This window comes from Lactuca virosa, chromosome 2 (assembly GCF_052849685.1).
Source record: "Lactuca virosa cultivar CGN04683 chromosome 2, Lactuca_virosa_CGN04683_v6, whole genome shotgun sequence".
NCBI lineage: Eukaryota > Viridiplantae > Streptophyta > Magnoliopsida > Asterales > Asteraceae > Lactuca > Lactuca virosa.
The window spans coordinates 316,446,359-316,471,940 of NC_136427.1; the positions used below are offsets into that span (position 1 = coordinate 316,446,359).

Below are 25,582 nucleotides of genomic sequence, written 5' to 3' on the forward strand. Positions count from 1 at the left end.
GTGTCCTGTAGAGATGTCGTTTTATAAAATTTTAATATGCGCGTCCCTTCTTTGATAAAACTAAGGGGCAAACCAAATCTCCCAAAAATTCAAGAACCCCGCCTTCCCCAAAAATCAGACCTCACAATATCTTTCATGGAATCGGCAATTAGGGGTCTATGACTCCTCACATTCAAAACGCCGGCGATTTTAAGGTTTTTTTGCCCCCGATATCAAAGAAGAACTAGGGCTTTTATGCTCTAGACCTTACAATTGTGCACCCATGAACTAGGGCTTTTCTATCGTCGTGTTTAGGCAGAACAATAATATCCGCTCTTCCTCCTCGCCATCCAACTAATTCTTCGTCAAGTCCTTGTTGAATACTGCTGACCCCTGAAGAAGTTATCAAGAGAAGTCTTAATCCTGAGGGTGCATCTGTTAGTAGAGATGGTCTGGAAAAGACCTTATATTCCCGCCTTTTTGACTGGTAATCTAAGCCTACGTCGAATCACGAAACATTCTCACAGAAGCTTTATCAGACATTCAAATCTCATCAACGGTTTTTCAAACCAAAACTATGTCGCATTGGTTTCACCATTTCTCAATGTGAAGGAGAGGTAATTTGAATAGATCTGGTACTCTCTTTCTACATTTCAAAGCCTCTTATTTCTAATTATATGTGTTTTCTATTTGTATTCAGGTTTAATATCAATCTGAGCAATTTCTGGACAAAAACAAAGATTATGTTGTTCCGGAACATCAAGATCTGTTGACTTCTTCCAAGTGCGTTTTTATATCAGGCTTTTTCCCTCCATTGGCCGAGGAGACAACCAAATCATCAAACAAATCTTCTAATTTCTCATCGATTGGTTCTTGCTTCAAGGTAGGGTTTTTTTTTGTAAAAAAATTCCTTAATGTCATGTTATGTTGGTCATAAGTTGATATGATATTTTTGTTAATGCATGCAGTTCCAACTTCAACAGTTGATGGAAACTTTGAACTGCACAGAACCCCACTATATCAGATGTGTGAAGCCAAATAATTTTCTTAAGCCTGGCATCTTTGAGAATGTCAACATTATGCAACAATTACATTGTGGGGTGAGCACTGATGAGATTTCAAATAGATATATTTTAACCTTTAATAGTAAATTCATTAAACATATAATAAATTTTCTTTTCTTATTACTAAGGGGGTTCTAGAAGCAATTCGCATCAGCTGTGCTGGCTATCCTACTCGCAAGAGTTTTTCTGATTTTGTTACAAGATTCAACATTCTTGCTCTTGAGGTTAAAAGCGAGAAGTAAGTAAAGTCATATTAATGTTAGGTAAAATATGAAAGGTTGAAAACATGCGGCTTTCACATTTGAGTACTATTGTTACGACGACTCAACATTTGCGGCTTTCACATTTGAGTACTATTGTTACGACGACTCAACATTTGCGGCTTTCACATTTGAGTACTATTGTTACGACGACTCAATTTCATGTGCAAATTGCGGCTCTCTCACCTATATATATGCATGTATGTTTTGCATATTTTGTGTGCAAAAACTTGAGAGAACATCAAGTGTAGAGTGTCAAGCCAATTGTAATCTTGTGAGTTTTAATAAAATTCTCTAGTTGCAGCCCGTGGATGTAGGATTTGCACCGAATCCGAACCACGTAAAATCCTTGTGCTCTTCTTGCTTTATTTTCGTGAGTTTGTGTGTGTGTGATAGTGTGTTTCCGCTGCGTGTACCCGGTCCGGTTCCTAACAACTGGTATCAGAGCCAGATTAGCGAGGTTTGGAGGGTACAATCATTTTTTTTATCACGCACGAGTGTACCTGATTTGTATCTTGTTTGTCGTAATGGCTGAAGACAAGGTTGTAATCGAAAAGTTCAACGGTTCTGATTTTAGCTGGTGGAAAATGCAACTAGAAGCATTGCTATGTCAGAAAGACTTGGACGTGGCACTCGGAGACAAACCGGAGAAAATGGAAAAAGCTGCTGAAGATGCGTGGAACTCAAAGGACAAGAAAGCCAAGGCGGTTATTACATTGTCGTTGACGAAGAGCGTTGCTTTCAACATCATGAATGTAACCACGGCACGTGGTATGATGGAGGCTCTGTCAAATATGTATGAGAAACCATCGGCGGCTAACAAGGTGTTCTTGATGAAGGAGCTGTTCACTACAAGGATGAATGAGGAAGGCTCAGTTACGGTTCACATTAACAATCTAAATTCAATTCTGTCCAGATTATCATCTGTGGGAATTAAATTTGATAGCGAGACTCAAGCATCACTGCTACTAGCTTCTCTACCTGATAGCTGGTCCGGAACAGTTACTGCTGTTACGAGTTCCGTGGGGACCAGTGGTATGACTTTTGAAGGGGTTAGAGATTTGGTTCTAGGCGAGGATATCAGACGCAAGAATCAAGGTGGATCTTCCTCTTCTGATTTATTAAATGTCGGAAGAGGTAAAGGGAATAGCAGGAATAGTGGAAGCAGTGGGAGTCGGGGAAGAAGTTCATCTAGAACTAAGAAGAATGTGAAGTGCTGGAACTGCCAGGAGGTGGGACATGTTAAGAGTCAATGTCCAAAGAAAGAATTGAACATTGCCGGTGCTGAGAGTGTGTCTGAGGATGATGCATTGATACTCAGTATGGAAAGTTCTGTAGACTCTTGGGTCATGGATTCAGGGGCTTCGTTTCACGCCATGGACAACGGGGAAACGATGGTGAATCTAACAGAAGGAGATTTTGGAAAGGTACGTTTGGCAAATGACGAGATGCTTCAGGTAACGGGCATGGGAGATATTGATTTGGTTACTTCATTGGGAACTACATGGAGCCTGAAGGATGTCAGGGTGATTCCGGAGCTGAAGAAGAAATTGATTTCTGTTGGTCAGCTGGATAAACAAGGACTGGAAGTAAGGTTTGGTGGTGGTAAATGGAGGGTGATCAATGATAATCTAGTGATTGCTCATGGTATGAAGTGTGGGTCATTGTATATGGTTGAGGTATCTGCTGAGGGAAGTATGACCGTCCCTGTTAAGCAAGACAAAATCTGGTTCGCTAAATCTACGGCTAAGAGAGTTCATTTTGCAAACATGAATTCTGGAGCCAAGGGGATGTTAACTGAACGAGTCAGAAATTCTAAACCATTCAGGAGATTCTGTGACAGTGGGAGCACGGGGTGTGTTTCGGGTACAGTTACAAAGAGCCGTTGGGTTTTTTGAAGACTAAGACTGAAAAAGTCTCTCCTGTTGAAAGTTTGCAAAGTTGGGAGAGTGTTAGTGGTCCTCGGTGTATCTCTGGATCTGGTGGAGTGTCCAAACCGGTTGAGACAGAGGATGAGTCGGTGGTGGGATTAGCCACGACTGAGTTGGAGCTAGTGGGAGCTTCAACTGTCCCTTCTAGTACTTGAAGATGAGGGGCGGCTGCAATTAGAGAAATGGGACTAAGTTTAGCTTGTTCTTAGGAACTGGAGGCTTGGAAGACTTGGTTGTTTTAAGATTACTGGAGTTGGATGACAGAGACGGACCATGTTGTTCAAACTTTCAAGTGGGAGATTGTTAGGTAAAATATGAAAGGTTGAAAACATGCGGCTTTCACATTTGAGTACTATTGTTACGACGACTCAACATTTGCGGCTTTCACATTTGAGTACTATTGTTACGACGACTCAACATTTGCGGCTTTCACATTTGAGTACTATTGTTACGACGACTCAATTTCATGTGCAAATTGCGGCTCTCTCACCTATATATATGCATGTATGTTTTGCATATTTTGTGTGCAAAAACTTGAGAGAACATCAAGTGTAGAGTGTCAAGCCAATTGTAATCTTGTGAGTTTTAATAAAATTCTTTAGTTGCAGCCCGTGGATGTAGGATTTGCACCGAATCCGAACCACGTAAAATCCTTGTGTTCTTCTTGCTTTATTTTCGTGAGTTTGTGTGTGTGTGATAGTGTGTTTCCGCTGCGTGTACCCGGTCCGGTTCCTAACAATTAACACAACACCTCGCTTAAAAACTAATCAATGGTCTCATTATCAATGTGTGTGTAACTTGAGTTAGTTCTTTATAGTTATGATCCGAAGGTTGCCTGCAAAAAGATCCTGGCCAAATAAGGGCTTCAGGGATATCAGGTGCCAAAAGTTCCTTTTTCCTCTGAATGCGAGATTTCTTTTTTTGGTTTAACTTTTAGCATTTAGTCAACATTTCTATCCACCAAGTGAAATGTCAACATTACGTGTTTACCCTTTTGCAGATTCCTGTGAACAAAGTCAAAACATATTCCTTTCAGCTTTTCATTTTCGGATCAACTCAAGATATAAGGTGGTGTATCTCCTGAAATTGATTTGATATTTTTGTTTTGTGAAAATCTTTTATTAATAAAAAAGGTAACTTTACAGAGTTCTAGCCCTCCATTTACATCCATTGAGTTGGATGATAGTGACTCGGGACGTGAAGGATGCACAGTCACTACTCTTACAGTAAGTGTTGAACCTAAAAGTTGGCAAAGTGCAATTAAAGTGGCTGCACAAGAGGTTTGTAGTTGTACTTTTCAATAACAACAATAATAATGATAACAATTAAAATTATAGTAACATACATGTTTATCTTTTTTTGGATCTTGTTTTCAGGTTTGAAGGCTTAAAGAGTTTGGTGTTACAAAAGGAGAATTAACACGTTATCTTGATGCACTGTTAAAAGATAGTGAACAATTAGCTGCAATGAGTGATAACATTTCATCAGTGGATAATTTGGATTTTGTTATGGAAAGTGATGCACTTCAACATAGGTTTATGGATCATAAACAAAGTCATGAAAGTTTGATTGTAGTTGCTGGAACAGTCACTCTTGAAGAAGTAATAATGTCAAATTTTCCAAGATTATGTTTTTTTTTAAATGATTAGGAGATCATAAGATTAATTAATTTTGTTGAATTTATGTAGGTGAATTCCATTCGTGCACAAGTGTTGGAGTACATATCAGATTTTGGAAAAGCATCTGCACCTTTTCCTGCAGCCATTGTTGCATGTGTCCCGAAGAGAGTGCATGTTGATGGAGTTGATTTGAAGATAACTCCAAATGAGATAACTCCAATTGAAGAAGGGTTGAAGGAACCCATGTTGATGGTTTCCACTGTGATTGTGCTTCATGCCCCTGCTGAACATGCCATAAGCTCTGTGGAAGAAATTTGGGACTTAGCAACACAACCAAGTGAGTCATGCAATCTCATTACTCATTTCTTGATGTTTTATATATATATATATATATATATATATATATATATATATATATATATATATATATATATATATATATATATATATATATATATATATATGTGTGTGTGTGTGTGTGTGTGTGGGTGTGTGTGTGTGTGTGAATGGTCAATAGTCAATAATAAGAGATTGTTTTTTCTTGATTCCATTGTGTTTTTGGTCGAACTTTTCTTTTGTATACAGCATCAGCAACTGAGAGAGAGAGAGAGAGAGAGAGAGAGAGTAACTGACCGTTTCACCCTTGTTTCCACTGTGATATACGTTGTAGGTTTGCTTTTGTTTTCTTTATTCTTTCTTTAGTTTTATTTACAAAAAGTGAAATAATAATAGTTAATAAATAGAAATTAAAAGTTAAATACTTTTTATATAATGTGTATATGGCAGGGACCTACTGTAAGTCTACTTTTCAACAAAATTGGCGGGAAGGTAAAAGCTGATTTTTATGCCATTGTCAAATTGTTTTCTTCATGGCACATGTTGTTGCTACTCATTTTCCTGGAGGGCGTCAATCAGGTTATAACTAATTATCTTTTAAAAAAATTGGTATCAAACACATACACATATCAATCCAATAATTCACATATGTTTGTATAATACTCAATTTTTTTTCAGGATCCTCTGGTGATGCCATATACAAAGAATTGTGGCATGCCTGTGTTGGCCCCCTTGTCAATGTCCTTGTGAAGGAGAACATGTTTATTACTTCCCTCAAGGCCACATGGAACAGGTTTGTTATTCAATTTCCTTTCAAGACTTCATTTTCTACCTTTCATGTGAATCTTTTCTTTTTAATTCAAGACCACATGCAATGACACATAATTTTGGTTATTCTTACAGCTTGAGGCTTCCATGCATCAAGGATTAGACCAGTAACTCCCATCATTTAACTTACCATCCAAAATACTATGTAAAGTATTGAATGTTCACCTTCGGGTAAGTTAGTGAGGGTAGTTTAGTCTTTTTCAGAGACTAATACTCATAATCCATTTGGGTATTTAAGTAATTTAGTTATGGATTCATTTTTTCAGGCTGAACCAGAAACAGATGAAGTTTATGCACAAATAACACTCTTGCCTGACACAAATGTTTGTATATGGCCTGTAACTCGGTTCAGGTTGAACACAAAGCACAACTACAACAACAACCTATAATAATGACTTAGGGGTTGATTCTTTTTTACTTAACTTGGACATAATAATGACTTAGGGGTTGATTCTTTTTGACTTAGTGGTCTTAATGAGTTAATCACTTAATCTGAACAAACTATACATGGCATGGCTGTTCCTTTTTGACTTAATGTGGACAAAATGACTTAATGGGTTATACCAAAGAGCCTGTCTTAATCTACTCCCCAATGATTCTACTTTTTTTTCTATGATAACACTCATCTTTTTGGACATGCTTGATGTCTACAAGTATGTTTAGTTTCAAATTCCAATGCCTTTTTTGTAATCAAATAGTTAAGTCCCAATCCCAATCCAATATTTAATATTTTCATGGTGGTGGTGATTTGACGATTTTGCCCCTGTCTGAGCAGTTTTTGTCAACTGTTAAGCAATTGGCAAAACGTGTTGCAGCTCCTTTATGTGATAATGGTGAAATAAAAGATTTGCATGTCTTTTATGGGAATGATAGCTTTTATGTCCTCTTTAGGCTTCATCAAGTAAGAATATTCAATATTCAATATATATATATATATATATATATATATATATATATATATATATATATATATATATATATATATATATATATATAATTTTAATTTTTTTTTCAGGTTTTATATGAAAGGCTTTCATCAGCAAAATTCAATTCAACATCTGCTGAAACAAAGTGGAGAAGCTCCAACAAAGACACTTCCTCTCCAGATCTCTACTCAAGGTAATTTTTTTTGAAAATTCTTTATTTTCACTTAAATTAAAATCTTAATTAAACAAAATATTTACATATTTATGAGTGCTTTATATAACTTGCTTGATGAGAAGCTCCAACAAAGACACTTCCTCTCCAGCACTCATGGATGATGGAAAGGGAGGTGTACTTGTAAGAGGTTTGGAGGAGGAGATAGTCTCAACATGTTATATCAGGTAGCTAAACTTGATTGTGTGATTAACAAAAATATTTATATAACAACTCTATCAGGTAGCTAAACTTGATTGTGTGATTAATAAAAGCTTTTTTTGTTTCAGCTAATATTCAAGTCATTACTTGCCATCCACGCCCGGTGGACAACAGCCCAGTACACCAGGTGGCAAATATGGAGGATTTTTTTTGACATGATATCTGAAACAAGAAGGTGCCCCTTAATAGCAATGTAGTATTAGGTTATATAGTCACGGAAAACTTCTTAATAACAATGTACAATCAGATCCCTTAATATCAATATATTACAATTTTTTGACATGATGTTATTGGATTAAATTGATTGTTTTGGTATATATTTGTTTCTATATTTTTGTATTATACGTAAATGAGTATCGTAAAGGCACGTCCTATATGCATATGTAAATGGTTGCTGAAGTTTATGACGTGCAAATGCGTGTCATCTTCATTTATGACAGAGGCTTTAATGATACGCAATGCGTGTCCTAAACACGCGTCGTAAGGTTACGACACGCAAATGCATGTCGTCTTCCTTTATGACAGGGCCTTCCTTGATACGCATTGCGTGTCGTAAATGAGCGTCATAAATGCGTGTCGTAAATGCACGTCGTAAATAGACGACGCGCAAAAACGTGTCGTCTTTCGTTATGACAGGGCCTTCCTTGACACGCATTTGCGTGTCGTCTGAGCGTTTTACGATACGCATTGCGCGTCGTAAAATGCTGTTTTTCTAGTAGTGAATACTTCTTTAGCACTTGCATGAGGACTCTAGGGGCATAAAGTTTGCACCTTTATGTCCTCATAGCCTCTCAAGGCTAGGGATGAGCATAACCGGGTACCCACCTATTTTATTTGGAACCGGAACCGGCGGTTCTTAGGTTTTGGGTATTGGAACCGGAACCGCCTACATCGGTTCCTAAAAAATTGGAACCGCTCCCGGAACCGCCGGAATCGGTTCCTGTTCCGGGTACCCAGCTTCTTGAGTATTAAAACTTGTTATTTTATACATGCCATGTAAATTAACATATAGAAACAATACAAGTACAAGATATAAAACCAAAATATTTACAATAATTTGATCTTTTAAAACCAAAACAATATAAGTACAAGCATCCAACCTATCTATTATCTATTTCATCAGAGGAATATTGACCAGCCTTCAAGTGTATTCCAACACATTTGTGTAATCACAATAGAAATGGACATTAATGCCCTTAGTCCTTCACTAGTACTTGCTTTATTAAAAACAACACAACTATAATCCATCTTAATTTCCTTCTACGTACAGATTAATAAGCAAATGAATTGAACTTTTTTTGTCAATTTAAATTTTCAGTCCCTGCACTGGTACTTGATAGAGCTACTTTCATTTTCTCCCCCCATGTTGTCAATCGCTTGTTCAGGTGACGTCCAAAACCACTCTCCAAAGTCATCCTTCTTAATGCCATCACCTATGAGGCTTATTTCTTCCTCTTTTCCAGTAAACATAAACAAGAACCTGTGATATAATAAAACAAAAACATAAAATTCAACTGTTAAAAAGAATGGATTTTGGTTATTTGAAACTAAAACTTTGCAAATATGGTTGACTACTTGACTTCCCTCTTTTTTACTTGACCCTTCTAAGTCAGAACCCCATCTAAAAAAAGGATCAAAGAATATATTGTTATCAAATGAAGCCCAGTGTTCATGTCATTATTATACAAATACAAAGTAAGTATAAAATAAACTTACAATCTTGTTTAAAGAAGGATCAAAGAATATAATGTAATGTTGTTTAAAGAAGAAATTAAGAAATGTATGCATCAAAATTAGAAGATAGAATAAGTGTTAGAACTTAGGAGATTACCATTTGAATGTAAGGATTGTCACCCAGACATGATTCACATATGATTGGGAAGTCAGAACGTTCCCAACCATCAGCTTCAACATCTCTAAACGCAAAAACAAAATGGAAATCAGCTATGAGATTATGACCTCAGACACATAAATGATATAAAGAGGTAAGAAATTACGCATCTGCTAGCTGTTCATATGTTTACAGAAATAGAACAAGAACAAAAATTGACAAGAAGAATTCATATGTTTACAAGAAACTATCGGTAGAAAGCTTCAAAATTTCAAGTAATAGCCTATAACAGAACAACCTAAGGAATCTACATTTTCACGTATTCTCCAATAATCGTGATTTTCAGAATTAAACTTCACATATTTACAGAAATCAAGATTAAGAAGCTGACCTGATAAAGACATGTAGAGTTTTCGGTTTTAGACTTATAGTTGCAGAGTCAATTGAGCAGGGATTGTGAATGATTGAACAGAGATGGCCGACTGCAAGAGATGACCTGCGATTGAGCGTAAGATAAGATTTCGACGAGAGGGTTACGACTTACGAGATATGACTGCAAGATACAACTGCAAAAGATGACCGTCTACTGAAACTCCACCTGCTTCTAAGCTCTAATTGATATTTTTGGTTAACTGGTAATGTGAGGGACAACTGGTCTGTGACGAGAAGAAGAGAGTTCAGGAGAGAAGAGAGTGTCAGCACTTTTTGGTAATAATGAATTGGCGAAACCCTAAAAGAGATTAGGGTGAAAGTTCTTTTTATTTTTAATAAAAACAAATTTACCAATATATAAAATATAAATTATTTTTAGAAAAATGCGGGTACCCGTCGGTACCGGTTCCGGTTAACCGCCGGTTCCGGGTACCCGATATTGGAACCGGAACCGGCGGGTATCCAGCGGGTATCGGTTTCGGAAAAATGAAAGTTGGAACCGGAACCGCTTAAGGCGGTTCCTAGAATTTAGGAACCGGAACCGGAACCGCCTAAGGCAGTTCCCGTTCCAGAACCGGCAGTTCCGAAGCGGTTCCGGTTCCGAAAGCAGGTACCCGCTTCCGCTGCTCATCCCTACTCAAGGCACTAGATATGGAAGGACAACTCATGGGCCAATCCTTACCCACAAGTTAGCAAATCTTGGGCCAAAACCCTTCAAAAGAGGTCATAAATAGATCTAAGAAGAGAATGATCAAGTTTGAGGCTTTATTACCAGAAAATGTAGCTACAGGGATGAAACTTCTGGATCTACAGTCTTTCTCTTGAGTCTTCAATCTTCCACTTCTTCTACAAGCTTCACAATCAACAAAAATACTCAAAAATGGCAAGAACTAGCTCAATATCACTTATGGCGGATTAGGGTTTTGATAATAGGGTTTGGAGGTGATGGAGGTTGGGGTGGAGGCCAGATATGATGCTTAAATAGGGTGCAAACCCTTAAAATTAGGGTTTCCTCCTGATGAACCTACTCGCCGATACCAGGCTTGGACTCGTTGAGTAGACCATTTAAATCCCGCGACCCAGCTGGAACCTACTCGAAGAGTTAGGGCTACCAACTCGTCGAGTAGCTCTTACAAAATGAATACTTTAATAAATTAAATACGTACCGGGAACGGGGCGTTACATCAGTCTTCACTTGATATTTGGCTTTCAGCCCTAATCTTCGATTTCTTCACAACTTCAAGATGAACATATGAGTTTCTGCATGAATGACTTCATCTTGAACAGTTGGACTTCCTTAAAAAAATATAACTTGAACGCACATTGGGTGCATGGGCTTCTTGTAAAGATTCTTGAAAATCAGCACTTTCAGCTTTGAAATACTTCAGAGAAAATAATAGAGAGACCGATTCTTCTAGATCACTTTAGCAAGTTCATAGATAGTAGCAAATTGATTGAGGAGGCTTCAATGCAATCTGTCACATAACTTCAAAAACAGCTTCACAATGCTTTTGGGGTTGAAAAATTAAATGTTGAAAAATAATCTTCACTTCCAGTTCCTTTGAATGACTATTCTTTAACGATCACCGTTGTGCCTTGAAAAGTAACAAATGACTAAAGAGTCCCTGTGGATCATAGAATCATAAAGACCCTTCTCACCACAGTTGTTCAAGGACCCAGCCTTGGCTCAGAAGGAGACTACTCGCAGTATCTGTGTGAACACGGAGGAACGCACTGCGATTTGTTGAGTATCGGAGAACTACTCATGGCCTTTTTGATGTTTGCCCCTGTATATCCTAGATCAAAGATCTCAATACAGTTTTTCAAGTTAAACAAGTTAACTTGGCCCTTGGCGAGACGTTCAGCGGTATCTGTTTCCATGTTGGGTGAATCGCCCTGGTGCCCTAACAGTTCTTAGGTAAAGAAAGCTGACAAGACCAATTTGACAATCTGTACAGTTTCAGACTTCCAATTCCTTAAATACGACAGTTATTAGAAAGAAACTGCCTAACTGACATTTTGTACAGTGTCACACCAGGTATGAAACATTATCCGTCAATTTCGTGGGTGAAAATATCTAGAACATTAAAATGTTCACCGTCAATTCAGAAATGGATTAATTTCGGATTTTGGGTTTCACTTAGAATCATGGTGACAATGACTTCTAAGATCATGAACACAAAATTTTTGGTAACCATCAACCGAGTTGTTTTATACTCGAACCTCAAGGGGTACCGGTACGTGGAAGTGATTTAATGGAGAAAGTTTAGATATGGGTGAAGAATGGTTGGGTGTTTCACATTAGTCATGGTGAAAATGACTTTTGATCATTAACATTTGATGCGAAGACTCCTATTAAGACTGATATATGTCTCAATATGAAAGAGTCTATCACTCGCATTTGAATCCTCTGTCAATTCCTTTCCAAGTTTCTTCTGCTTGCTCAGAAATTTTCGATACAATCTCCTTGAGTCTCTTCTTCTTAAGAATTCACATTTCAATAGAAAAGAAATTTTGCGATAAAAACAAAAGTAAAAATAAACTTAGCACACAATAAAAATAACTAAGAAATAAAAATAAAAAGAAAAATACACTCAAAATAAAAATAAAATATTTTTGATTTCTTTTTATTTTTCTGAAAAAGAAATAAAAACAGAAATAAACATATTTTTGGATTTTTAATTTTTTTTGATTTTTTTGATTTTTGTAATTCTCCCCCTAAATTTGTGCATATATAACAATATGAACAAATTTAAGAAAATCAGAAATAAAATGCAAAATATACAAAACAAGAACTTTTGGGATCAAAGTTGTCAGACAATTTAACTTGCCCTTTATCACTAAATCTCATATCACTTCCCAAAAATACTTACGAAAGAAAACATATTTTTGTATTTTTTTTTTGTATTTTGTATTTTGATTTCTCCCCCTTAATTTATGCATGGGGAAGAAAGGAAACAAAATAAATGCGCAAATTTAAAAAAAAATTGTCTTCAAAACGAATTATTTCAAGAAAAAATTAAAAGTATCGAGAAGAAAACTCAAACCGTAATTCAACAATTGAAGTTGCATCCAGATGATCTGAGAACAGCACACAGATGCAGCCACATGTTCAGCCTTAGCTGTGTTTCAATTCCGGAACAAATTCAAAAATTCTTCACATCGTTAAGTACAATCCCCATTTGTGATCCTCTTCTTTTCTTCCTTTCCTGCAAAGGACACATACCCTCACTTAAAGTTCTGAGTGTTGTACGGTTGAGAGATGTCTCCTATCATGTGCCTGGAACAACCACTATCACCAAACCGAAGTCTGATGATATTCCTCCATAGCTGCTCCAACACAGTGCAGGAGTAATTGGTCTTTGGAACCCAATCCATTTCGAAGATGGGTTGACCTTTATCATCTACACAAGGTACTCTCTCCCATGACATATTATGTTTATCAGACACAGAAGATGAAGAAATGTTAGAATCATTAGATGATTTGGGAGTGTGGACCTTTGGTAGCCATCTGTAGTCGGGTTTAACCCATTTCTTGTTTGATCGGATGGATGCCTTATCACCTGACACATGTATTGGACATACATGTTTATAAAGCAATCACCTTTATGCTAGATCTGGTATTAGAAACTCTTCTGGAGTGGTTAGGTTAATGACTTTTTCGGGTTAAGGGATTAATGGTTAAGTCATTGTTGTATCTTGCCTTGTTTGGACCTAGGGTTCGAGATCTTGATCTATTTGGGTGTCTTAATGAATAAAGTTGGAAACTTTATCCATTTAGACCAATGAATGGACCAGATCTGAGTTTTGGAGCTCTTGGAATTGAAGAAAACGGCTTAACTCATTAAGCTGTTGGAAACCTAGCACCCACGCTGTGGTCTTAGGTCACGATGGTGTGACGACTGGGAAATGCCCAACTGTATCGTTGTACGAGGGCTACGGCATGACAGTTGACTAAATTCAACACTGACCGTTCACTTTGATTGTTGACTTTTTGACTTGAGTTGACTTTTGGTCAAACTCCTAGTTTTGGAAGAAGAGCAAAGGGCTTACCTTGTGTAACTATATAGGTGGTGCATAACATCGATATTTCTGGCAGTGAGAGTAGTACCAGCTGAGTATATACTGAGAGTTGAGTCTTCTCACTGTACTTGTGGGTCGAAGGTACCAATACCGGCCCACTGGATTACGTTATGTAGGATGCTAGCTATCGTTATGACTCTTACATGTATGATTGGGTTAAAATATACCCTAGGGATGGGCCCATGATTTTATGTTTGGGTTGAAAGAAACCCCAGGGTTGGGCCCATTATTGCATGTTTGGGTTAAAATATACCTCAGGGTTGGGCCCATGATTGTATGTTGGGTTGAAATATACCCTAGGGTTGGGCCCATGATTGTATGATTGGGTTGAAATGTACCCTAGGGTTGGGCCCAACTGTATGTCTGGTATGTGGTATTTTGGGGAACTCACTAAGATTTATGTTTATAGTTTTGTGGTTTAATCATTTTTAGGTGCTTCCAGTTCAAAAGGAAAAGCCCGACTTGATCGCACTTCATCCCCTGGAGATTTATTCCGCAATGATTGTTTATGATTTTACTCGAATGTTTTGAGAATACTTTTACTTTGATCGTCTTTTGGGATATTAAATGAATGGTTTTGACTTATTTAAAATGAAAATTTTACTCGGTATTTTTGGGACGTTACAAGTTGGTATCAGAGCCTTGGTTTGAGGGATTCAAGTACACTCTTGGGTGTGACTGAACTCAAACTGAGGAATTGGTCATCTTTTTGAAATAAAATAAGTTGTACAAAAGATTTTTACAAAGAAAAGGATTGTGATGTGTGCAATCAGCCGAGCTCAAGTAAGTGATTCTCAGAATACCCATACATGATGATATGTTATATGATATGGAATGTTTGCATGCTAGGATAAGGCTAAGGATACCTTCAGGAATTTCATGATAGAATGTCCTGATTTGTGATGCCTAGTAGCCTAGGAGGAATTGAATGTTGTGTCAGATTTGGAATCTATGATTGGTGGGATTGATTGCTCAGTGTATGCTTTAAAAATTATATACGATTAGGATCAGATAGCCCTAGAATGAATGATTTGGCCTTATTTCATGTTCCTTGTCTGGTTGTGTACTTAGGGTAAGTCTATGTGATCCTGTTTTGTGTATAATTTGCATGCATAAGGCAACCGACTGTATGAGGGGGAGTTCTTAGCATTGTAGTAGCAAGTGAATTTGGGATGTCCTTTGATTGTTTTGTGGCTTTTGTGTGTTATTGCATGAATGCTGCTTGCTTTGTGCTTTGTGAGACTCTTATTGATGTGAGTTAACTACTAAGTGAATATACTGTGAAAGTTAACTAATTTTAGAATGATTGATTCAACCCTATTTCACAGCTCTCGTCTGATTCTAACTGTTGTAGGGTTGGGTCTTTTAGTCGAAAGATTATTTAAGTTTTGTTGCAGGTAATTGTATTCATGAAGTAGTTGGCTGAAATTGATAGGAGTTCTTCAGCAGCTGATGGCAGGGTGAGTTGGGGATCTTAGGAAGTGACTTAGAGGAATTGGTGTGCTGTTTAGCGATGTGTATTCGTTTGAGAGTGGGTATATGTGGTTGGATCGGGCGGTTGTAGACACGAGTAGTTACTTAGAGGACCCGGAATGATTCTTGAGGAAAGTATAGATAGGTGTGGAATGTAGTATTGGGCCCGTACTACTGAAATCATTGGATCCGTACTCGAATCAAGGAAAATTTCGGGGATTCTAAGAAGGTGGTTGAGGGTAGATAGTATGGTTTGGCACCATGATTCATTGTAATGTGTTCTTGTCTTATTCGGTTTATCGGTTATGGTTGTTCAGGCTGAGGATGGGTCTGGTGATTGCTTGGGCCTTAGTGGCCATGTCAGTTTGGGTTGAATGGTGCAGACCTAGGTGAGTTGTTGATTTTGAGGTATCGAGGGCCTTGCTCGAGGTGGTGCCAGTTGAATCGCGGGATCAAGAATGAAGCGATTGTGATTATCGGCTCAAGGGTTGTATCCGGAGGCTGATGGATTAGCAGATGGATTGGGATGTCACTATCTACGACAGTGTTTACGTTCTTCTAGCTTTCCGTGTTTGGAGGAAAGAGAGAGCAGGCATGAGATTTTCAAACTTGGGATGTAGACCCAACATGGGGCTAGATCGTTGTGGTTTTTGGTAGCAAGTATGGCAGTGTGGGAATGCACAAGAGGATTCTTGTGGTATGGTTTCCTTGAGATGAGATCAAGGGTTTGATTTCTTTGAATTTAGTTAGGTCAACTTGTATTTGATTGTTTCAGGTGATCAGGAATGACATCTTTTGTTGTATTTGATGTATCCTGACTATGAGAATGATGCCTCTTGTATTATGAATGATCCTCGTGATGAATTGATGGTTGGGGATTTGTAGACGACGTGTGTGGTAGTCCATTTGTTTCTAGATAGAGAATTAGCGCTATGAATGGACTGTCAGAATTATTGTTTGTGGATCTGCCTGGGATTCTTGATGATAGAGGCAGTTATGATTGGGAAGTTTTCAAGGTCTCCATTTGAGATTAGAAATTTTTTTGAGTTTGCTTGGTCTTTATCTGGAAGATCATCTTGCATTGTGTTATACATTCCAAGGGTCATGAATGCTATGTATCTGGTTGAGCCGATTTGAGTTTTGTATATTTGCAATGTTAATTGGTGCTAGTTCGAACCCTAAGTGGGGGAGAATGGGTCACAGGAACCTGCGGTTCGGGTATGTGAGGCTTGAGTTCAAGAATTGATCGAGACGAGAGTGCATAGTATGGGTCGGGAACCTGCGGTGCGGTTCGGGTATGTGAGGCTTGAGTTCAAGAATGGGTCACAGGAACCTGCGGTTAGGAATGCATGAGTTTTCTTCGCAGCAGGAAGCTGTTGGTCAAGGAGCTCGTTGTAGCCAGTGGTTCCTATCGGGAATGCCGATGAATAGGTCATGAGGCATTTGGGTCGCTCAGGTTGAGTATCCGCTGTTGAGGAATACGTCAGCTCATTGTATAGATTGCTTTCTATAGTCTAGGGTGCGCAGCTTTTGATCGGTAAATCACCTTCAGCGTTTGGTATGTTTAGTTCCACATGGTTCTGTTAACTAGTGTATTGGGTCATTGAATTAGTTGTCAATAGATTCTCGATCGGTGGTCATTTTTTACATCGTCAACAACTGAGGTTCTTTGAAACTTTCGATCTTTATCAGTTAAAGTTCAATATATACGTCAACCTATCGTCAAAATCTGTACATTGTACATTTTGGTTTTTGGGTATGGGTACCCTCAATTGTTGGTTATGGAAGTATTGTTCATAACGGGCTCGGGTTTGTCAGCGGTACTTGGGTTTGTTAGTGGTACTTGGGGTTATCATATAGGTTGCTCCTTTCTGGATCTCATTGTCTTCTTCAAGCCTTATTAACCTCAGTTCTTTGTTCCTTACTTCATCCATTCTTTTGCATAGAGTCATTACACGGTCTTCGTAGAAAGGAGGGTCCTTCTTTAAACCCATTTTGAAGGCTTCTACGACAGTTGCCATATCAATGTTGGGCATACTCAGAGCTTCCCTGCCAAACCTGTTCACAAAATCCCTAAGGGATTCCTTAGGATCATGAACCACTTGATAGAGATCACTAGTGATCTTTTTGAATGTTTTGCTATAAGAAAATTGGTTGTTAAAAATATTAACTAAATGTGAAAACGAAGTAATAAAGTAAGGAAGAACATTTAGTAGCCATTTCAAGGTTGATCCTGTGAGGGTCGAATCGAAACCCTTACATATGCAAGCTTCTTTTAGATGTGTGGGAGTGGGGATGATCTCTATTCTTTCCCTATATTATGTCACATGTTCTTCAGGATCCGTAGTCCCATCGTAAGGCTTCATGATGGGAGTTTGGAAACGCTTTAGGACTTCGGTATCAACAATATTCGGAGCAAATCTTGAGATCATGTGGCTCGTTGGGGAAACGTCTGGTAAATGTTGGACCACCCCGGGTGCAGTTGAGATCATCTGCCTTAACTACTAAAGTTCCTTGGCCATAACCGTGCTTATTCCTGCATCAACATCCATGGAGTTAGCATCAAAAGTATTATTATTTATGGATTTACCAGGATCCTTGTTATTGGGAGTAAAGAAGGTTTCGTCGGGATCCTGGATCATATGAGTTTACTCTTTTGGAGCTGCACCCCGAGCGGGAGTAGGGACCGGTGTTGAGGATCCTATCTCGCGGCGGTTTCCTGAGGATCCTGTATTGTCAAAGTTTCGGATCTTGGGCTGCAATATCGAGGGTGTTGCTTCTTGGGGTTTGTGGATATCCACACTCATTCTCTCCATTTCCTTGAGTACCGTCCTGTTGTCCTCCTGCTCCCGAGTGACTTGTCGTTCCAATCTCTTCATCACAACAAAGAGCTCGTTATTGGAAATCAGTACAAGAGGATCCTGAAATCCTTGGGTAGCGACCAGAGATGTGTTTTTCTTCGGTGCCTCAAAAGTTTTCTTGGGAGCTCTACCTGGAGGTGGAGGATCATTTTTAGAGGAAATGGGAGGAATGGATGAATAGGATAAGGTTGGTTAGGTAGACATGATTCTCGAACGTTTGTGAACACCACGGCCCCACAGTGGGCGCCTAATTGTTTTGGTCAAAAATCGATCAAGTGCAATTCAACCATATTGTATGAGGAGTTGTGGTGTTAGTGTAATACAAGTGTAGAATAGTGATCAAAATGAGACAAGTGAGTTACAAGGAAATACCTAGATCCTTTATAGGATTTTCGGCATAAAACCTTGACAGGTGATAATGATCACATGCCTTGTTGCTTTTTATTGATTTTAATATGAGATTACAGTGATGATGAAGATAATATGAATACAAGTGTAATGGGAGAGCTAATCGTGTGTGTAGTGTGCGATTTACAGGTGTCATTTATAGTCTAAGCTAATGTAACATCCCGAAATGAGGTACACTTATCATTCTTGAATATTTCCTTAAATTGACAGAATTAGTCCCTAAAAGAGAAATGTTGGCTTGTGAAGTACGTGGGGCGTACGCATGAGTACGTGCAGCGTACTCATGCACCATGCAGAATCGCGAAGGGCACTTAGTACGCTGGGTGTACTAGGCTTAGATGCAAAACTCTAATATTTCTTTGGTCCCTATATAAAGAACATTATGGTCTCATTTCTAACCACCCTTATCAGCCTCCAACCCTCTCTAAAACCCTAATCTTGTGTGTGTGTGTGTTTGCAAATTTTGAGTGATTCTTGGCTCTTGTAGTTGAAGAAGAAGGTTATAGAAGTAGAGGAAGGTGCCATCAAGCTTAGAGATCTAGAAACTCCCCACCTTTGTGCATCATTTTCAGGTATAAAGCTTATACCTTGGCTAGTGTTCTTCTAGATCTCTTTAGTGTAAAATTCATGAGCTAAGTCCCTAAGTTTGGCGCTTTTTGAGTATTGAGACTCTCCAGAGAGTTTAAGTTGTCCTTTCATGTATCTTAAGGCATCTAGGTTGATAAAAATGTTTGCTTGATCTTTCCTTTGACCTTATGCATGAGTAAAGTACTTTGAAATGGATGAAATGATGTTTTAGCCTCCCCTAGCCATGCAAAGGCTTAAAGCCCACGACTTTATGGATTAAGAGGTATTAAATTAGTCAAATCTATGGATGGATTGATTGTCTTAACGGATTAAGACCACAAAAGTGAGCAAATGGAAGTCTGTGGAGTACACTGTGCGTACTCCCAGCTACGCCCAACGTAGTCTGGTGAATCCCCTGTTGGGTTTTGGTATACTACAACATCCTATGGTGCACATACAACCCTAAATACCTTGGATCTATGTTTTCACTAATTATACATGCAAATGGTTTCCAAGGTATTAATCTTACAACTAGCATGCATTTAACATAAAATTATAATATACTAGTTAGCATGACATACCTTTTGATGGAGCTTGAATTCTTGGTGTATTTGGCCTTAAAGAGCTTAGCCCCAATAGTGTGGAAGCCTCAAATGGAATCACAACACACCATGGACAAAGGATGAACTTGAGAGAGAATTCCATGCACACAAAAGACACCATGAACTCTAAAAAGATACAAGTGGCGATTTTGGGCAATGAAGTATCTATTTATATGTGGGATTTCTAGGGTCATGGATATAACCCAAATCCATACCCATGGGTTTTATGATCCATGGTTCATGTGGCCCAACTATTTATGTATCCATACATAAACTTGGTCCAACATGGATCATAAGCCCAACACATATAAATATAACTAATTATCATAATTAGTCCCCATAGATTTAATTAGTCTCTTTCGACCACTAAATTAATTCCAAATTAATTCTTGATCACTACTAATTAAAACATATGATTTCATATTAATATATTATTACTTATAATATATTAATAAACCATAAATAACCTTCTCTCAAAAGTCCATCCTAACAAATTGTCCTGATGATATGCAACCCAAATGGACCATGCTACTCTCGGGTCGAATACATACCAATAATAGTTATGGGCTTAGACACCTAATCCAACAGTCTCCCACTTGGATAAGTCTAAAACTATTATTCAAGTATGACTCCAAGATCCCGACTAGCAATCGTAGCTCTTAAAGCCGCTGTCAAACTCTTAACAAATCAAATGACATGTCCATTAGATAAGGGATCATATATTCCTCCATTATAGATATCATATGGACTGAGACATGGATTATAATCATTCTCTCTGTCCATTTGTTGTTTCCCGATTTCCGATTTATGACGACTGACTAATTGAACAAATCAAATCAGTCCAGGCCCGGCCGAGCACTTACGTTTGTCATCACCAAATCATCGAGGGGCCCACAGATATCGCTTTTATCCCGAAGGTAAAAGGAATGGATAAACTTCGACTCATATGGCTTGTTCTACTACTTTTTGAATCATACACAAAGGCACGTTTTATAACATCGAGTTACCAATGCGTTTTCGTGCAATCAATGTATAACCAACTCATAGTAACAACTCATATCTCTAGGTTTGAAGAATATAAGATATTATCGTCTCATGATCACTCGTGATAAAATCCATGAAGTGATTCCAATGAGCGCGGGTTGAATCCAATACTCAGAACTTATGAGCACTCATGAGTGTTGTAGCCCTTTGTCCAACATCTTAGACCTCTACAAGCCAACCCATGGCAGTCTTAATTCATATCTACTTCCAACATATGACCGACTGTGGATGGTTTGAATAACTTAGTCATCCAGAACAATGACCTAGTTTATTCTGGAAGTCAAAACATGCAAAATGAAACACAAGAATAATTGAATCGAATATGGTATCAAAACCTATGAACATAAATAAAACACCTTTTATTTATCACCATATGATTACACATTATTCATTGTATACTGTTTCAGATATCAACTTTATTCTTGAATTTAAAACAATAGTTGTCCCATGCTCCAAGCATGTACACTATGTTTTCTAAACACTAGTCTTGCCATACACCAAGTATGCATACTATGTTTGTCTATGATCTTTACTTTGTGAAATAGATCAATTGAACATAACTCCAATGATCCTCTTTTCATAGTCCCAAATCCTTACTGCAAATGCAAGAATTCCAAATTCATGCCATTTACTGAAATCTGTTAGATTCTAAACTTATATGCATTGATCCTCTTGTAATGATTATGCACAAAGTCAGATAGACTTGACAACAAACATTACAGAGCATTCAAAAGGAGATCAACTCCTTGGAAACATCCTTCTTGCATTAAGTTTCCTAATCTTACACAGATTGAATAATTTCTAACTTTGAAACATTTCCATATTCCATTTTGACTATCACTTCTGAACAAGAGTTTCCTCCTTACAGATTATGTCAATATGGTCCTTCCAGAATTATCATTATACTTACAACTGTCCTTGAGCAACCAATCTTTGGTAAACCTTAGATTGTCCTCGACAATTGTTTAATCCTTTTAGTCATATCCAATTCTAGACCTTTTCCCTTCTTAATGCCCCAGGCATTTGGAAAATTTTAGAAAGGATGAATATAGCACATGCAATCGATCCTATATCCGAAGCATATGGGACACGATTCATGATGTATCACATAAAGACTAAACCAGTCTTTTGCTATAATATTTCCATTTCAATTTGCCAAGTTCTCATAATTCAGATTATGAAAAGGAATGTCGTAATCATAATCGAATTTTAGAACGCAAATAATGGACCCTATATTAGAATTTTCTTATGTTGAGCCATTCCAACATAACATTCATATATATACTTGACTAAATACGATTAAAACCTCAATCTAAGCTTTTAGATTTGAGATGAAGTATAATTTCCTCTCCCTTAATTATAGCAAAACAACTTTTTCCCAATTTAAACCTTTTGTTTTCTATAATTAACATTGCTAACTTGCAACCTTTATCATAATTATCATGCTCCCACTAACATGATGATTATTAGCATAACACTTATGCTCCCACTAGCTTTGACATGTACTCAGAAATCAGTTGAACTTCTAGAAAAAACAATACTTTATTGACTTTCTTACCAAAGTTCAGATTTCTGATACTAGATTGCTTTGATAAAACTTTATCAATATCATACACCTTATCTTAGATAGCTCACAGGTGTGTCTAAACAATTTCAGAACTATGAAAAGGGATGCCGTAATCATAGTCTCAATTGTTTAGACCTTTGCCACTTCTCACAAGTCCATGTTAGTCTGCCGGTTAACCACACAGCTCCACTAACGACTTTGAGAATGCAAATATCACAATTGCTATCTACTTCAAATCTACTTGGTGGAAGTGTTTCCTCACCATCATTTTCATGAATCGGAGAGAAACCTTATGACCCTTAGATTTAATGGTGTATGTGTTCTTATCCATGTGAATTGTCAAAACCATAGTCACAAGACAAGGATAATGACAAATCCAAACTCATATGGACTGAACTCAATCTTAATTTCTTGCCACCTGGCAGCTCAAGGGCCTGCAATTGCTTCCAAGTTGTTGTGCAACCAATTGAGAACTCTAAGAACTCATATGCAAAGCCAACTTTAACTGGAATGGGCACAGAATATGTCAACACGATAGGTTATAAACCTCAAGTCGTGTGCTAGAGAAGAACTTCAGGTGTTATTCTTGATTAGTTCTTGAGACTTTCAAGACCTTTAAGACTCCCACTGTCCTCTTGACATATAAGACTTTCTTGTCAGATATTCAAGAGATAGTGTGGATTCTAATCAGGACAAACACTTCACACAATTGGCCTTAGTTGGTCTTTATTTTATCCAAAACATCACAACTTACCAATTTCAAATGTACAAGAGTAGAAAACTTTTACTCTTACATTTGATAAGTGTTTTAAACCTTCTTTAAGACATGTCACTAAGTTACAATCTTAGAGTATAACTCTAAGAATTGTTTTTGGAACGAAGTATGAATCATCTTCTTGATTTAACCACTTCAATAATTCATAACTCCTCTTCTTAACTATCAGAATGCACTTAGAGGATGAATTGTGATAAGGTCTCAAAATCATTAAGATGGTCTTAAAACATGATACTAAAGTACTCTCCCATCTTTTCAGATTTGAGAAACTTTTATCTTTCTGCCTAAATTGATTCTTCTTATTCGCTCTGCCATACATTGGAACCTTTTCCAATGTCTCAAAATTACACTTAAGCTTGTAAGTATAACCATATTTACTGAGCTATAGTAAATTATGACGAATAGTCTTATCGATCTTTTGTGGTGGACTCTGACCAGTGCACAAGAATATGTACCCGATCCCTTAGTCCTTCACTTGACTCACACACCCATGTGAACAAGTAGTTAGTCTTAATTTTTCCAATGCTCGAAAGTTCTCATTCATCATGCTATACAACTTGCATGATTCCAAGTTTCTATCCAACTGAAACTTGGGTGATGAGAATCTTTCCTTATTTGGTAAATTTAGACACTACCACAAATGAAAGAATCAAATTCATATTTCCACTCTTGCTCTTAATGGAATCTTATAAGCAACACAGATTTTCACAAATGCCATTGTAAGGATATTTTAAAATAAATAAAATCAAAAGATTTACTTTTTATTTTAAAACTTTGCGGAAAAACTTATCCTTACAATCCATATGAAAACTTGTTGTTATCTATTCCTAAGCAAAATATCATAACTCCTAAGAAGTAGCTCAAGAATCCGATCTTCAAACTATGCGATAGAAATCCATCTACGCGATCAGATTCAGCATATTCTTTCTTTAAGTTTCTTCACTTTTCTTTGATTCTTAAAACATCAACATGTGACCCAGTCACATCATGTATCAAGAATCTCAGAATAGAAACTTAGCAGAGTTAGATATTGGACTTTACCTGAAGTAGAGTCAAACTTATTGACTTTAACATCCTTAGGTAAATTTGGCAGCTTCGCAACCAATGCCCCTTTCTTTGGCAATATAAACATATGGACCCTTTGGTAATGGGACTATCTCAGACTTAGCTTTTCTCTTTACCATTTGGTCAACCGAGTTGACTATGGCCGATCCATTTCCATTGGGAAGAGAATGCTTTTTTGGATTCCCAGTGTCATCATTGTCAATGTCCATAAAGTTTTTAGGAAGTTGATCTTAGCAAATAGATAAGATCATTAAGGGTCTTGTCATAGTCTGTTTCATAGGTGTTCCAAAAGAACTCACTATGTGACTTAGAAAGTAGTTGAGCCACCAACTTTCTCAAGACTTTGACACCCAACTCTCCCGGCTTGTCAATATGTGACTACATCTCCAAGATGTGATCACACATAGACCTTTGCTTGCCAATAGGGCTTGAGTGACCTTAAACTTTTCAGGAACTTGTGGGTTAGGGAGAATAATTGGAGGAGGTGAAAGAAGTATGATTTCCATGGGACATCATCTTCATTTAGGAAAGCTTGTTTCAAGAGATTTGGGAAGATCATAAATGTCTAAACCAGACATCTTTTGGGAGATACTGAAGATAGCTGATTTAAAGTCCTTAATATAACACCCAATATGAAATATTAAGGCTAGGACCCAACACAATACTTTTATAACTTGGAAGAGGGATGCCGTAATCCAAGCTATAAAATATTTGAAGGTAGGCGAATGACGATTCACCAATTTCCACCATGAAAATGAAATATATATTATTAGGTTTTAATTGGTTTTTGAAACTCCTAGATCTTTGAGATTCATTGAACTGTTCAATGGCATGTTTCAATCTCGAGTGTGCCCTTCAGGTTTTGTGACTGAGATGTCGAGGATCACAAACCAAGGTGTGAAGTAACCATGCAAATTACTTGGTACCCTTAAGTGTTTACCCCTCAATCGATGTGCCGGTTAACCACACACGCTCCATCGATACTATGATAAACATTAGGCTACCCTTTGCCTACCTTGTTAAATACGAGTTAGTGTGCCGGTTAACCACACACGCTCCACTAACCGACTTAAACAAAGTGCAAAGTGTAATTTCATGGATTAGCACCTTATTCACTTTTTCCTAAGTAACTAAGATTGGGTATTTATAAAAGGTTTAGTTACTTAGTATTTATCATTAATACTTTTAATGAAGGGAGAATTATAGTCCTTGTCCTACCCGTTCGGCTAACGACCCTCCACCGGTCAAGGAAGCGGTGGGTGAGAGTGGACACCCATTAAACTGCCATTTTATAGGCAGTAACCTTATACCCCCCCTTATAGACCGGCTTCGTGAATGAGGCCTACTAACGGTAAGACTGACTTTGTTCTTATACATACATATATATATATATATATATATATATATATATATATAAGTATTAACTATTAATATTATAATAGTATAAGGGTGTATTTTAAACATTTAAAATACTTGGTGGTTTAATCTATTAATTAAA

At 37.5% G+C, this 25,582-nt stretch overlaps 1 protein-coding gene across 3 annotated transcripts; it reads left to right on the forward strand.

The window, feature by feature from the left end:
• Window positions 1-384: 384 nt before the first annotated feature.
• On the forward strand, window positions 385-7,623 carry LOC145157206 (stromal processing peptidase, chloroplastic-like). 3 transcript variants are annotated; one of them, XM_079076286.1, is made up of 14 exons: window positions 385-596; window positions 680-862; window positions 948-1,079; window positions 1,172-1,281; window positions 4,052-4,112; window positions 4,235-4,302; window positions 4,380-4,514; window positions 4,611-4,835; window positions 4,923-5,190; window positions 5,868-5,982; window positions 6,284-6,369; window positions 6,793-6,918; window positions 7,033-7,342; window positions 7,445-7,623. In XM_079076286.1, the coding sequence occupies exons 8-11, from the start codon at window positions 4,701-4,703 to the stop codon at window positions 6,318-6,320; spliced, it is 555 nt and encodes a 184-aa protein (XP_078932412.1). In that variant the 5' UTR covers window positions 385-596; window positions 680-862; window positions 948-1,079; window positions 1,172-1,281; window positions 4,052-4,112; window positions 4,235-4,302; window positions 4,380-4,514; window positions 4,611-4,700; the 3' UTR covers window positions 6,321-6,369; window positions 6,793-6,918; window positions 7,033-7,342; window positions 7,445-7,623. The 3 variants fall into 3 exon arrangements, with proteins under 3 accessions (XP_078932412.1, XP_078932409.1, XP_078932411.1); XM_079076283.1 differs by having other exon boundaries at window positions 5,868-6,188; window positions 6,284-6,918; XM_079076285.1 differs by having other exon boundaries at window positions 6,284-6,918.
• The last annotated feature ends 17,959 nt before the right edge of the window (window positions 7,624-25,582 follow it).

What these genes read in the sequence shown, in the direction of transcription:
- LOC145157206 (XM_079076283.1), top strand. Translation starts at nt 4,701, where the DNA reads ATGAGTGATAACATTTCATCAGTGGATAATTTGGATTTTGTTATGGAA. An exon ending in GAACAGTCACTCTTGAAGAA is followed by an intron (nt 4,836 to 4,922) that starts GTAATAATGTCA and finishes GAATTTATGTAG; the next exon opens with GTGAATTCCATTCGTGCACA. An exon ending in GGACTTAGCAACACAACCAA is followed by an intron (nt 5,191 to 5,867) that starts GTGAGTCATGCA and finishes ATTTTTTTTCAG; the next exon opens with GATCCTCTGGTGATGCCATA.